The sequence below is a fragment of the Canis lupus genome, chromosome 3, assembly GCF_048164855.1.
Source record: "Canis lupus baileyi chromosome 3, mCanLup2.hap1, whole genome shotgun sequence".
Classification (NCBI taxonomy): domain Eukaryota; kingdom Metazoa; phylum Chordata; class Mammalia; order Carnivora; family Canidae; genus Canis; species Canis lupus.
In genome coordinates, this window is record NC_132840.1 from 73,871,779 (window position 1) to 73,887,042 (window position 15,264).

A 15,264-nucleotide genomic window follows, 5' to 3' on the forward strand; every position below is an offset into this window, starting at 1 on the left:
GCCCCGAGCCCAGCACAGAACCTAATGCAGGGCTTGATCTCACATGCTGAGATCATGACCTGAGCGGAGATCGAAAGTCAGACACTTAAGCAACTGAGCCCTCCAGGTGCCATAGGAGAGAACATTCTAAATAGAGGGCACAATGTGGGTAGAGATGAAACAGTGTGAGACCCATTTGAGAGGAATGACAGATCGCTTTACTGGAATGCACAGGAAGGTGGTGAATTAAGACCAAAAGGTAGTATGTACTTCACAGGTTTGGTGTCATGGAATCTGTGACTTAGTGTCAAAGGTGCATTCTTGTAGTTGGATTGTTTTACTGTTGTTTACTATAGAAAACGGGGTGAGAGGACTTCTCTTCCTCTGAGTAACGAGTGATCAGAGCAATAGATAATAGGCACTGCAGGACACAAATGAGAAGCATGTAGCCTTAAATTGCGGACAGGAAAGCAGTAGGATTCAGTTCGTTAGGATGATGACAAACTTTACAAAGAGAGCTTAGCTTTTTTATTTATTTTTTCTTTTTTTCCAAAGAGAGCTAAGCACTGGCCTTTTCTGAGACGATCTGCTGATCTTTAGGTTCTTTTTAAAAAGTTCCGTGTAGTAGATACATATTTATGTCAACACACCAAGTTAGATTACAATGACCATACCCTTAGGTTTTTCAATGTAGAGCCTTATTTACATTTAGTAATTGTGCCAGTTGAGAGTTCCAGCAAGAGTATGTTGGGATTTATTTCTGATACCATTTTGGCTGTTTTTTGTTTAACCTCCTAGTGATTGGAGCAGTGGCTCTTAATTTAAAATGTGAGATGTTTTTGTGCAGAGCAGTGGCCTTTCATGCTTACATTTATAGTTTCCCCTACTTTTCTCTTGATCAGGGAAATAGAAGTAGTCTGTGATTAGATGAGACCTGTTAACTCCAGGCCCAACTTTTGAATAATGTAGACTGGCAGCTTGAGTTTTGAGGGGAATTTTAATGTGTTTTCATTATTTTTTAAGATTTTATTTGTTTGTTTGACAGAGAGAGTGCAAGGGTAAACACAAGCAGAGGGAGAGGGAGAAGCAGACACCCTGCTGAGCAGGGAGCCCAACTTGGGGCTCAATCCCAGGGCCCCGAGATCATGACCTGAGCTGAAGTCACACTTAACCGACTGAGCCACTCAGGTGCCCCTTGAGGGGAATTTCAAAGTAGTAGTATAACGGGGAATAAAAACTTAGTTGATTTCTGTTTTTTTTTTTTTTTATTAAAAGCCCTGCCTCTGGGGATCCCTGGGCGGCTCAGTGGTTTAGCGCCTGCCTTTGGCCCAGGGAGCAATCCTGGGGTCCCGGGATCGAGTCCCGGTCGGGCTCCTGGCATGGAGCCTGCTACTCCCTCCTCCTGTGTCTCTGCCTCTCTCTCTCTCTCTCTCTATGTCTATCATAAATAATAAATAAATAAATATTTTTTAAAAGCCCTGCCCCCTCTTTTGCTGCCAATTTTAGGATACAGAACTAGTTGATTTCTGTAGATCGTCCTAGCTTACCAGCTGGGAATAGTTACAGTTGTCTGTGTTGATTCTAGATTGTAATGAGCTAACTAACTCTACCTTGGCTTCGTTTAGCTACATTTTCAACATGTATGCTTGCTGTTGTTGGATTTGACTTGCTTCTTATTCAGGGTCAAGAAAGTGATTCATCAGAGACCTCTGTGCGAGGACCCCGCATTAAACATGTCTGCAGAAGAGCTGCTGTTGCCCTTGGCCGAAAACGAGCTGTATTTCCTGATGACATGCCCACCCTGAGTGCCTTACCATGGGAAGAACGAGAAAAGATTTTGTCTTCCATGGGGAATGATGGTAGGTCAAGGGTGTCCACCTGAAGTCTTGAGTGGACGTTTGATTTGTTTGCTGGTCATCCTGGGGATAGCTGGTAGGCTCTTCATAGCACCGTGTGTTAGTCTGGGTCCTCCAAAAGACAAATGGGAAGGCTGTATTAAACGTGCAAGGATTACACGAGAGAAAATGCCTGAGAGAGAGAAAATGGGAGGGAGCTGGGGGAGGCTGGGCCAACTGTCAGGCCACTCTGCAAGTCTGACCCCAATGAAAGAGAGAGGGAAGGAGAGTTGGACAGAATCTTCCTAGACTGTTTTCCCAGAGAGTTTGCAAGGCTGTCAGGGAGTCCTTGAGCAAAAGTCCACGGTCAGGGGAGTTTTGTGTCTCCCAGGAACAGGCCTGCCTTAGTATTCCTGCCATGCTCAGTCACTACCTAGGAGCATATGTGTATGCTGTGGCCTTGGTGAGCCACCGGAACTCAGAGCACAGCAGATGGGCCCTTGGGGCAGTTAGTTACGTTCCCTGTGGTTGGAGGTCCGTGAGGCACATTCTCCTGGTTGCATTTAGATGCTGGGTGACTTAAATGCTAGGTGACAGCTCCTACAAAATGTAGAGATTTCGAGAATCTTAAGCATTCAATTCGCATTCTTGGTTTTAGGTTAGACTGTGTTTTGTTCTCAATATTCGGATTTCTGCTTGCATCAAGCTGCAAGTTATAGGCCTTTTATTTTATTTTTTTATTTTTTATTTTTTATTTTTTTAGGCCTTTTAAAACACTTTAAAAATTATTTAAAACAGGCTCTGACTTATGCATATGAATATTTTTATTATGACGTATTTCATTTTTGGAGTCCCGATTAAAATGAGGCTTGAATGTATGTGATGATATAAATGGATCTTGAAAAACTCTGCCTCTGCTCCCAGGAATTAGATACTCCCTCAGAACTAATGACACGTTTCTTTAACAGACAAGTCATCAATTGCTGGCTCAGAAGATGCTGAACCTCTTGCTCCACCCATCAAACCAATTAAACCCGTTACCAGAAACAAGGCGCCTCAGGAACCTCCAGTAAAGAAAGGGCGACGATCCAGGCGGTGTGGGCAATGTCCTGGCTGCCAGGTGCCTGAGGACTGTGGTGTTTGTACTAATTGCTTAGACAAACCCAAGTTTGGTGGCCGAAATATAAAGAAGCAGTGCTGCAAGTGAGTGGGTGTCTTACTCTGAGGTATCGACCTCCTAGCCACGGAGGTGGTGTTTATGCCTGGGTCTGTTGCAAGGATGTATCAGAAAACTGAATGTGGTTGTGTTGAGTCTCCTTGAGGTGCGAGGTCAGTTGCAGAGTTGGATTTTGTGACGTGGCTAGGTTTGGGCTATCCTTAAATACGAAATACTCTGAGGCAGTGCCCATCTAGTAGAAAAGTCCTACGGCGGTGGACATGTGCTGTATGGTAGCCATTAGCCCAACGTGGCTGTAGGACACTTGAAGTATGGTTCGTGTGCCCGAGGAATGACATGTTTAATTGCATTTCCTTTCAATTAATTTAAACTTAAATGGCACATGTACCTCGTGGCTACCATATCAGTGCAGCTCTGGAGGGTTTCTACTTAAAAATTGATGAATTTATATATTTATATTTTATATATAAGTTACACATATGTAATATTTACATACATTGAGCTGTGATTGAGCTATAATTTATACTTAATTTAAATACATATCATATTATCTATTTGCATTATAATTTTTCAGGTCAACTGAAATTATGGCATTCAGGAAATAGTGGTGACATCTTAGTATAAGACCCTTGGCGGGATCCCTGGGTGGCTCGGCGGTTTAGCGCCTGCCTTTGGCCCAGGGTGTGATCCTGGAGTCCTGGGGTCAAGTCCCGCATCGGGCTCCCTGCATGGAGCCTGCTTCTCCCTCTGCCTGTGTCTCTGCCTCTCTCTCTCTCTCTCTCTCTCTCTCTCTGTCTTTCATGAATAAATAAATAAAATCTTAAAAAAAAAAAAAAAAAAAGACCCTTGGCCTTCTAACTCCCAGAATATTTTCATGCATGTGGAAGTTTTGATCTGAAAGTTTTGATTACTCAACCTTTTCTCCCTTGTTTTAGTGAGTTCGTGGAGGCACTTTCTGCTCTTTGGGATAATTTGTTTTCAATGGATCAAGAAAGTTGCACGAACACATTTTAGTGACTGAGCATCTATTAAAGTGCCTGGCATAAGGAGTAGATATTAGCAATAGGTATTTGCTGAATGAATGGTAATATGAAAGTGATTTAGAGAAAATGTGGTTGGGAGAAATTGTTCAGGGGAGCCAGTTTCTAGGAGGCAGTAAGTAATCCTGTACTTTGGTTTAGTCTGGCCTTAAGCAAGAATCTTGTCTCAGTCCCATTAGCGGAAAGAAGTGAGATAATTCACTGATCAGCAGAAAGGTACATGATTGCAGGATAAACCTGCACTATTTATTTAGGGGTGGAAATGGATGTAGCTCAGTTTTAGACTTCAGATTAAGTTGCAGTTTCCTTAAATTGAGGGGTGAAATATATAACAAAGCCCTTAGGTATACCTATAGTATTGTAGTGTCAGACAAAGGATTTGATGCTTAATTTTAGTCCTTTTTTATTCAGATAACTATATGAATATTAATCTCATACAGGAGCAGAACTAATTTGAGGATTAGAAACACCAGCTGATTTGTTGTGTGTGGTGCTAGTCAATACTGGGTTATAAGAAATTTGAGTCCCATTTCAAAAATAATTTGATACTTGCTCTTTATAGACCCTAGAGGTAGGTAAAATTGCTGATCGAAGCATTCAGAGGCTCAGATTGAATCTGAGTAGTGAACAGTACTCTTTTTCAACTCTCAAAATGAACCCTAGTAAAGGTTCACTAGTTCTTGCAGACAAACTAACACTTATTTCAATGGCTTTTCTTCTAAATGTGGTTTACATTATGGTATTCTTTGTTATCCTAGGATGAGAAAATGTCAGAATCTACAATGGATGCCTTCCAAAGCCTACCTTCAGAAGCAAGCAAAAGGTAGCGTTGTAAAACTGATCTTCCCCAAATGCTTCCTGACTTAATGCCATGTAGTCATGTACATCTAGTGTAAAGAGAATGCTGGTAACTGCTCTCCCCAGTGAGTTGGTGTTTTTTGTTTTTTGGGTTTTTTTTGTTTTTTGCGAGTTGGTGTTTGTTGAAGCTTGGGTGGTAGGTAGTTCCATGAGGGTTCATTTACTCTTCCCTTTACTTTGAAATTTTCCATAATCAAAAAAAATTTTTAATTCTTATAAAAATTCCAGTCCGTTCCATTTCCTAGAGCAACACAAGTATCCCTCTCTCACCCAATCAACTTGTGCCTTCCAGTGTCAGCTTTAGCTCCAGGAAACTGTGAATCAGGTTGTGTTATATTCCTCTGCTTCTACCTTAAATAAAGTTTTTCTCACGTATACATAAATAATCTTGGGGGTTTTTTTCCCCCTAGCTGTGAAAAAGAAAGAGAAAAAATCTAAAACCAGCGAAAAGAAAGAGAGCAAGGAGAGCAATGTTGGGAAATGTGTGGTGGACTCTGGTCAGAAACCTGCCCCGTCAGCAAGAGAGGACCCTGCCCCCAAGAAAAGCAATAGTGAACCTCCTCCTCGAAAGCCCGTCGAGGAAAAGAGCGAAGAAGGGAACACCTCTGCCCCGGTTCCGGAATCCAAACAAGTTACCACTCCAGCTTCTAGGAAGTCCAGCAAGCAGGCCTCCCAGCCAGCGCCAGTCACCCCTCCACAACCACCGAGCACAGCACCACCGAGGAAGGAAGTTCCCAAGACCACTCCTAGCGAGCCCAAGAAGAAACAGCCTCCACCACCAGAAGCAGGTGAGTGAGGAAGGCAAGAAGGAATCGCTGAGCCACAAGTACCAGCAGAGAACACTTCTTAAACAGCATTTGGAAGCCCAAAATGTATATCTGTAAGCCTTTAGTGAAGGAAAATTAGCTCTCTTTTAAACTATTTATGTAAAAATAAAGAAATAGAAGCAAAAAACCAGTTAAGCTGGAGACATTGTCTTAATTTCCTATGTTAAGCTTAGCGTGTCAGTCGGTTGTTGTGTTTCTAATGCCCCCTTCCTCACAGGCCAGTAGGTCCTGAAGTGGTCACTGCTGTTTAGCATGTACTCTGAGGTTAGTGGTGTCTGACTGCAATTTATTTTGAATTCTTTAGGTCCAGAGCAAAGCAAGCAGAAAAAAGTGGCTCCTCGCCCAAGTATTCCTGTAAAACAAAAACCAAAAGAAAAGGTGAGGAGAGATTTCTTTCTTTGCCATTGCTCAGGGATGTGTTCTATTCTGTAGGGACCTTATCTTGTCCTTGACGTTTACGTGATTGAGGGAATGAAACCACGTATCTGCTTCTCTGTAGATGGCCGTGGATTTCTTCAAGATGAACAAACTTCAGGTTTAGGCTCTACCTCTTTTTTTTTTTTTTTTTGTCTTCCCTTGTTGCTCTCTCTTCCTCGTGACCTTTTATGCTTAGGCTGATGCCGCAGGCTGCTTACTATAATTGTTTTTTGCTCTCTACATCCTTTAGCTATACTTGTCTACAAAAATCCCCCTTCCCTATGTCAACTATGTTTATTATGTGGAGAGAGTGAGGTCTTTAAGAATTTTCTGGCTCGGGGGACCTGGGCGGCTCAGTCGGTTGAGCATCCAGCTCTTGATTTCAGCTCTGGTCATGATCTCAGGGTCATGGGATCAAGCCCCTCATTGGGCAGCACAGAGTCTCCCTTTACTTCTCCCTCTTCCCCTCTCGCTGTGCATGCACTCTCTCTTTCTCTCAAATAAATAAATTTTTTAAAATGTTAAAAAAAATGAATTCTTCTAGATCTTTCTGCTGCTTCTCTATGCTACCTTAACAGTGTGCATGCATGTCCTGGCTGATGCTCTCAAGAGTATCAGCAATGCCAAAAAGAGGCAGATACCAAGGTCTTATTAAGCCTTGCTCTGAGGTCATTGTCTGGCTTCTGACTGTGGTAATAAAGCATGGTTACACTGATGAATTGAAATGATTGATGGTCACAGAGCTGCGAACACTTGTTGTGACCATCCTAGACAGATTAAATAAGAGTGGAATGGTCAGCCCCAGAGTCTATGTGCAACTCAAAGATCTAGAAAAATGGCAGAATAACCTGCTCCCATGCTGTCACTTTAGTTTCATTGTGCCAACAACCTCAGCTGGTATCATGGACCACGAAGAAGCAAGACAAAAACCCATAGGCAGGAGAGTCCTGGAATTCTTCTAGGGCTGTAATACATACATAAAATGCCTCAATGGGAAAAAGAACCTGAAGATTAACTCTGTGTCTGTAGGATACTTGTATTGGAAACATGTTCTCCAGAGCTATTAATAAGATTCGTTGTTTGCATTGTTATCTGTTGAAAAAGTGAAGGCAAGTAGGATGCGGTTTTGTTCTTTATCCATCTTCTGTCTCTGTAGGAAAAGCCACCTCCAGTCAGTAAGCAGGAGAACACAGGCACTTTGAATATCCTCAGCACTCTCTCCAATGGCAATAGTTCGAAGCAAAAAATCCCAGCAGATGGAGTCCACAGGATCAGAGTGGACTTTAAGGTAAAAGTGTGTAGGGTCATGTAGTATATCAACCATCCTGGACTTCAAATCAGAAAAATGGGGTTATCAAAGGTGTTGATGAAAGAGGAGGGATTTCAGCACCCAGTCAGGGATGTGGCAGGTGGGTTCAGGTGTAAGAGAGTTCTGGTCAATGTCCTGGGGTCACCATTTATGAGCTGACTAATGAACGTGGGCATTGAGACACTGCCGACCAAAGTGAGTGATACGTACCTTCGGAGAACAGCATCTGAGGAAATAATTCTTTCACACGGAAACCCTCCAACCATGACAATGGCTTAAGTCAGACTCTAAGGACAAGTCACCCTCGGGGTATCTTTGCATTCTCGTTCACAAGAACTGAACCAGTAGGTGAGCCTTTTAACAGTTTGTGTTTGAGATTAAAATGTCTTAAAGCAGCAGTTATTCTTGATCCCATCGAAACGAAGCCTTCTTGCCACTCTGGTGTCACTCTGAGTTTATGTTTGCCAGCCTCACTCTCAATCCAAAGCTGTGTCATTGCAACTTGTTCATAAATGATCTGTCTTTCTCTCTACAGGAGGATTGTGAAGCAGAAAATGTGTGGGAGATGGGAGGTTTAGGAATCTTGACGTCTGTTCCTATAACACCCAGAGTGGTTTGCTTTCTCTGTGCCAGCAGTGGGCATGTAGAGGTAAGAGATCTTGCTTCTTGGTACCCCAGAAAGTTGAATGGTAGTTGATTTTGCTGTGATGAAAGAAATCATTTATTCTGTTTTGATGGTATGTGGCAGATACTATCCCCTCTTTATTTTTAAAGTAATCTTTATGCCCAATTTGAGGCTCAAACTCACAAGAGCAAGAGTCGCATTCTCTGCCAACTGAGCCACCCAGACACCCCTGTTGTTCCCTCCTTAAGCCAGCTAATGAAATGCTGTAGACGTTTTTTAGAGATTTCATAAAGGAATCTGCTCCTTAGTAGAAGAGCAGAATTATTGAGTGTGAAAGGTTTAATGGTCTCATCTCTTTAAATTCAGACTCTTTATTATTTCTGATATTTCTGCTATATGTTCAAATATGGCAAAAATGATATAGTGCGCTTTTGGAAAAAGAGACGGCTGCCTTATATTGACTGTCAAAAATGCCTAGTCTATAAAGAGCTCTTAGCAATTAATAAGAAAAAGGAAGAACACCCAGTAAAAAAAATAGGCGCAGGACAGGAATATGTAATTCACAAAATGAGAAATAAAAACATGGTGGGAGGGGGTCCTTAAGCCTTCTGTTGACCTTAAATTGGACATTAAAGTATGATTTAAAATCATGTGGGAAGGGGTGCCTCGCTAGCTAGCTCAGTCAGTGGAGCATGAGATTATTGATTTTGGGGTTGTGAGTTCAAGCCCCACGTAGGCTGTAGAGATTGCTTTAAAAAATCTTCAGAGACGGGATCCCTGGGTGGCGCAGCGGTTTAGCGCCTGCCTTTGGCCCAGGGCGCGATCCTGGAGACCCGGGATCGAATCCCACATCGGGCTCCCGGTGCATGGAGCCTGCTTCTCCCTCTGCCTGTGTCTCTGCCTCTCTCTCTCTCTCTCTCTCTGTATGACTATCATAAATAAATTTAAAAAATTAAATAAATAAATAAATAAATAAATAAAAATAAAAATAAAAAATCTTCAGAGGCACCTGGATGGCTCAATCGGTTAAGTGTCTGAGTCTTGACTTTGGCTCAGGTTGTGATCTCAGGGTTATGAGATTGAGCCCCGAATCCGCTCCATGCTCAGCATGGAGTCTGCTGGAGATTCTCTGTCTCCCTCCCCTGCCCCTCACTTACTCTCTTTCTTATTAATAAGTAAATTAATAAAATCTTTAAGAAAATCGTATGGGGAAGAAAAGATATGTGGAAATAGGGACTTTCTCTTGGTGGAAACTAAGTTAGTTGCAATCTTTCTTTCTCAGAAGCTTGTTCAGAAATGTGTATTTGTCTTTAAAACAAGCATACTGTCTAACCCAGTAATGGCGCTCCAGGCATTTATCCTAAGAATATAATTAGATAAATCAACAAATAGGTATATGCTGATAGGTATGTATGTGTGTGTGTGTATAATACACACACACACATATATATAATAAACCCTTCTCTATATGGATGTATAATAAACAGAGGGATTTATTTCAGTATTGTTTATGGTAATGAAAAATAGCAAACCACCAAAAGTTTGTCAATAAGGGGCAAGGTCTTCTTACAGTAATCATAGGACATGTATATAAGGGCAAATATAAAGTACTAGATAATAACATATATTGACATGAGAAGGTGTCCATAACATGGAGACACTCACTCTCTTACTGAGTTAAGAGAGCAGGTTACAAAGCAGGATATAAAGTGTGACCCCATTTTGGTTTGGATATTGTTTTAAAAATGTATATGCAGGAAAAATTGTGGAAGGATTTACATCAAAATCTTAACAGTGATTGCATTATGGGTGCCTTGTTTTCTCTTCATTTTATTTTTCTTTATCCTTTTGAGTCTTTTGCAGTATTTGCCACCCTTACAGTAAGAAAGAAGTAAAAAGAATTTTGATTAGGAAGCAGTAGTTTGTCATTCATATAATTCTCAATTCCAGAATGCCTTCTTAGCTTGTTATTTTATCACATATGTATTTTAAGGTCATGAAGAAATTACAAAGCCAGCTAATAATGTGGATATTGAGTAATCTGAGAGACTCACTCACTAGCTAAGAGATTCAGTCCTGCCCACTTGGTATGTTAAATTGTACAGTAGCAAAATTACAAATTATTTTCTGGTATTCATTCATTACGCAAAAATATTTTAGTGCCTATTATGAACAATAATATGGTTCTAAGTGGCGAGGCTGTTTTAGATACTACTGAGACTAAGAATATTCAGTCTGTAAGTGTCAGGGGTCCACTGTATCTCTTCTGCACATAATCTTAATGCTTTACATCCACACATATGCTGCCCTGAGGAATAACTGGTAGCACCAGTCCTTCAACTTCTGTGATAAAATGGGGAGTTTTTTTCAGAGTATAATTGCTTTAATTTAAATTGTGTGGTTTTTCACAGCAATCCCACAGGATTCCTAAAAACTGAACTAGAGGATGAATAGCTCACTGCCTGTATTATAACCCTAAAACATAACTGGTGCTTGATGAATTCTGACATTTGAGTTGGGTTTTTTTTGTTTGTTTGTTTTTAAGATTTATCTATTCATTTGAGAGAGAGAGCATGCATTGGGGAAAGGACAGAGGAAGAGAGAGAATCCCTAGCAAGTTCCGTACTGCACTGAGTGCAGAGCCCAACATGAGGCTCAATCCCACGACCATGATGAGATCATGACCTGAGCTAAAACCAAGAGTTGGACACTTAACCAACTGCACCACCCATGCACCCCCTGACATTCGAATTTTTAAAACCTTTTATGTTGACATTCTTTCAGATTTACAGAAAAGTTACAAGAGTGTAGTACAAAGAATTCCCATATACCTTTCACCCAGATTTCCCAAATGTTCATATTTTTTATTTGCTTTATCCTTTCCTGTGTCTGTATTTTACAAAGTGAGAAATAAAATATGTACATACATTTTGTATATAGACATATTTTATATATAGACACTTTTTTTATAGAGAGACACATTTTTTTTCTAAAAATTTGGAAGTTGCAGATGTGTCCTTTTATGTCTAAATATTTTAGTGTGTATTTCCTAAAACCAAGGACATTCTCTCACATAATCATGGTGTAGTTGTCAGTCAGGACATTACAGAGCTATATTACTGTTATCTAATCTATAAACCTTATTTAGGTTTGGCCAGTTGTCCCAATAATTCTCTTATGGCAAAGGAAATGTCTGGGTCATCTTCATTCAAATTAAAAAAAAAAAAAATCCCTACATGAAAATACTATTTCTACAATTAGAGCGGGAGAGGACGAACCGGAGCTTACATATCTGTCTTTAGTATCTTGTAGGAAGCCCTTAAAACCCTCCCTCTTTCCCCTTTCCCACAGCTCTTTGCTTGTACCTCGCTTTTGGCACTTAGTGCATTCTGGTGAATCTGGAATTATATTTATTTTGACACTTTTAAAATTCTGCCGTTATTACTCTAGGCCCCTGCATCTCCTGCAGTGCCTAATCTTGTGCTTTTTTTTTTTTTAACATAGTCATTGCTAAATGATTTATGTATTAAATAAAATAAATAAATATATACCACTGGACTCCTAAAGCCTGAAGTCTGTGAATAGCACTTGGTTGAGGTCTCTCCGTGTCATGTGACGATGTGTTCCCCTCTTCCCCCCTAGTTTGTGTATTGCCAAGTCTGTTGTGAGCCCTTCCACAAGTTTTGTTTGGAGGAGAACGAGCGCCCCCTGGAGGACCAGCTGGAGAACTGGTGTTGTCGCCGCTGCAAGTTCTGTCACGTTTGTGGAAGGCAGCATCAAGCTACAAAGGTAGGAAACAAAGTCACGACTGTTCAGACTGTTACTCTCTAGCTCCGTTTCTGCCTTTTGGTTTAGGCTTTTGTACCTATATTTTTTCTCTGTTGGTTTAGTCTATCGTGACTATTAAGTACAATTCATTGCCTATTTTTGTGTTTTAATTTGAGGAATATTGGATAAAATCTCCCCAATAACCCGAATCTACCTGATAAGAATATCCATCACTGAGTGCCTTTAGCAGGATATAAATCCCAGTGCTTTCTTTGAGAGTGAAATAATTCGGGAGAAATTTTAAACTGTTTGAATGATATGCTATACTTCCTTGAAAGTCAGTATGAAATGATTACCAAATAAGAGGTATTTCAAGTGAGTCGAATGCAATACCGATCTTTTTTTTTTTTCTTATGTGCTACCCACCTTCTTGCCTTTATATTTTCTTTCTTTCTTTTTTTTTTAATTAAAGTATAACGGACATATGATTTGATGTGAGTTTCAGGTGCACAGCTTAGTGACTCAGCACTTCTGTACATGACTCAGGGCTCACCACAAGGATCACGGTCACCATCCACCGTCACACAGCATTATTACAATCTCATGGACTGTACTCCCTCTGCTGTCCTTTCCTCTCCCTGACTTGTTTATTTTCTACCTGGAAGCATGTCCCTCTTCATCCTCTGTCTTTGTGTCCTTTACAGCAGCTGCTGGAGTGTAATAAGTGCCGAAACAGCTATCACCCCGAGTGCCTGGGACCAAACTACCCCACCAAGCCCACCAAGAAAAAGAAAGTTTGGGTAGGTACATGTCCCGCTGCAGCAGAGAGAACTGTCATGGATTCTTGGGCTTGAACAAGGGATGTCCCTGTAGCCATTTGTTGGTCTCATTATTAGGAAGAACCATCCTAAAAAAGAGGTCAACTCGAGAAATGGATAGCCTCTGATGTCTTTAAATGAGACGAGATATTAAAAATAAGAAATTCCTGTTGAATTTCTTGTCTTTCCCAGATCTGCACCAAGTGTGTTCGCTGCAAGAGCTGTGGATCCACGACTCCAGGCAAAGGGTGGGACGCGCAGTGGTCTCATGATTTTTCACTGTGCCACGACTGTGCCAAACTCTTTGCTAAAGGTACTTCAAAAAAGCCAGTTTTGTCAACTTGTCAGGCTTATATTTGGTGTTTTGAAGGCAAACTGGACACTGCAGTGGAACAAACTAAAAAGCTGTGTACACCTTGCCAAGGATACCGTTCAGATCCATTTACTAAGTTTCTGATCTTGCTCTTTTCTTTACACAGAGCATTATAGCAACTAGAAATATTTTGTTAGCTTATACAGGAAGAATTAAAGGGACTTTTTGTAATAACCAACTACAAAGAAGTGCTCTAAGCCAGTATTTCTTAAAGTGAGGTACATAGACATTAGATAATTTCAGAAATGATTATAGGTGTTACCAAGTCAACCATTTCATTCTAATAGTTACACTAGAAAAAAATTATACCTAATACATTAAATTCATTTTACTGACTTGGGATAATAATGATACAAAGCTTAGTACTGACATTGAAAGTAACCAATCAATTTTAAGTTTATTAAGTAAAGAGTAATAGGGAGGTGCATGGAGAAAGCAAATTGATGAAGTCTGTACTTTGTGCTTAAGTTTAGGATGTGTTGAGCTCTAATTTAAAGTGCTAGGAATAAAGAGAAAGTGTAAATGAACTGTTTTTTTACTCTCATGTCCTCGCCTCCTTTTTAAAAATCTAAATCTTTCTTTGGGGAATCCCTGGGTTTGCTCAGTGGTTTGGTGCCTTCCTTCAGCCGGGGGTGTGATCCTGGAGACCTGGGATCAAGTCTCACATTGGGCTCCCTGCATGGAGCCTGCTTCTCCCTCTCTGCCTGTGTCTCTGCTTCTCTCTGTATCTCTGTGTGTCTCTCATGAATAAATAGATAAAATCTTTTTTTAAATAAATAAATAATAAATAAATAAATAAATAAATCTTTCTTTGAAATGTGTAAGAGAGAAAGTCTCTTATTCGTTTTCTACTGCGTTATTTGTAAACTCTACCTTGTGACCTTTAAGAATGAGTCTAAATAGAATTTGTGGCATATTCGAAGAGCTTAGAATAATCTTGACACTTCACAGATGTGTGAGCATTGCAGAGTAGATCCATGCCGGCATTTGTAAGCAGTTCCAGAGGAGAGCTGGCACCTGGAAGTCAGGGCCTGAGTGGCACTGGGGTGTGAGCCAGAGCACTGCTGAAGAGTGTACTTTGCTTTCAGGGAACTTCTGCCCTCTCTGTGATAAGTGTTACGACGACGATGACTACGAGAGTAAGATGATGCAGTGTGGGAAGTGTGATCGCTGGGTCCATTCCAAATGTGAGAATCTTTCAGGTACAGAAGGTTGGAGTCTTTTTATTACGGTTTCCTTCTTGCTTGGTACACTTAGAGCCCCCAGAGTAATGCGTCAAGTGATGCTCACTTAGTGGGACCCTAGCCCTTTAAGATCTTTATTTGCTGTGTTTGCTGGGCGCTTTAACCTATAGACCCCCGAGCCCCAGATCCGGGGCTGGTGTCCGTAGTACCCCACAGAGATGGGTGCGTGCGGGGTTCCCCAGGGGATGCCAGAGTCTAGCCACTGTCCCCAGTACGTGGCTTCGTATGAAGCTGCCCTCCCCTCTGTGCCCCTCTTGAGAGCACCTCAGCATTGCAGGTTTTTGTTTTTCTAGACGAGATGTATGAGATTCTATCTAATCTGCCAGAGAGTGTGGCCTACACCTGTGTGAACTGTACTGAGCGGCACCCGGCAGAGTGGCGGCTGGCCCTGGAGAAGGAGCTCCAGCTCTCTCTGAAGCAAGTCCTGACCGCTCTGCTGAACTCGCGGACCACTAGCCACTTGCTTCGCTACCGGCAGGTAGGCCCGAGTCTGCTTTCAGTTCCCAAGACTTTGTTCTTAGGTGGGTTTTACCCAGTGATGGGACATTTGTTTGCCTCTTTCTCATGTAGTCCTGTAGTATTAACTTGCTTTGCCTTTCAACTGTTAGGAAAATCTTTAGGAACAAGAGTAGGACCTTCTTCGGGGGCCTTCTTTGCTGTTATAATAAGAAATTTGGACTTCATGCTCTGAGGGCTCTAGCGAGTGCCAATGAAAGGCTTCACCCAAGAGTAACCCTATCAGAGTTGCTTTTTAGGGAGAAAAAAAAGGAGGGGCACATGGGTGGCTCAGGGTTGAGCGTCTGCTTTTGGCTCAGGTCCTGATCCCACAGCCCTGGGATCGAGTCCTGCATTGGGCTCCCCGCAGGGAGCCTGTTTTTCCCTCTGCCTGTGTCTTTGCCTCTCTCTGTGTGTCTGTCATGAATAAATAAATAAAACCTTCAAAAAAAGAAAGAAAAAGGAAAAAAAAGATTCTGATGAGAAGAAGGAAGGATTG

General features: G+C 41.4%; 1 protein-coding gene across 4 annotated transcripts in view; it reads left to right on the forward strand.

Annotated features, from left to right (window-relative positions):
- Window positions 1–15,264, forward strand: part of KMT2A (lysine methyltransferase 2A) — an 87,912-nt gene that overhangs the window by 35,155 nt on the left and 37,493 nt on the right. For 2 of the 4 annotated variants that reach the window (XM_072822228.1, XM_072822230.1), the window contains 12 exons: window positions 1,661–1,838; window positions 2,783–3,017; window positions 4,790–4,854; window positions 5,300–5,677; window positions 6,021–6,094; window positions 7,290–7,421; window positions 7,978–8,091; window positions 11,710–11,856; window positions 12,540–12,635; window positions 12,846–12,966; window positions 14,115–14,237; window positions 14,564–14,748. In XM_072822228.1, the coding sequence (XP_072678329.1) occupies window positions 1,661–1,838; window positions 2,783–3,017; window positions 4,790–4,854; window positions 5,300–5,677; window positions 6,021–6,094; window positions 7,290–7,421; window positions 7,978–8,091; window positions 11,710–11,856; window positions 12,540–12,635; window positions 12,846–12,966; window positions 14,115–14,237; window positions 14,564–14,748 (1,848 nt within the window). The remainder of the gene's footprint in view (window positions 1–1,660; window positions 1,839–2,782; window positions 3,018–4,789; window positions 4,855–5,299; window positions 5,678–6,020; window positions 6,095–7,289; window positions 7,422–7,977; window positions 8,092–11,709; window positions 11,857–12,539; window positions 12,636–12,845; window positions 12,967–14,114; window positions 14,238–14,563; window positions 14,749–15,264) is intronic. The other 2 variants (XM_072822229.1, XM_072822231.1) reach the window with 1 other exon arrangement.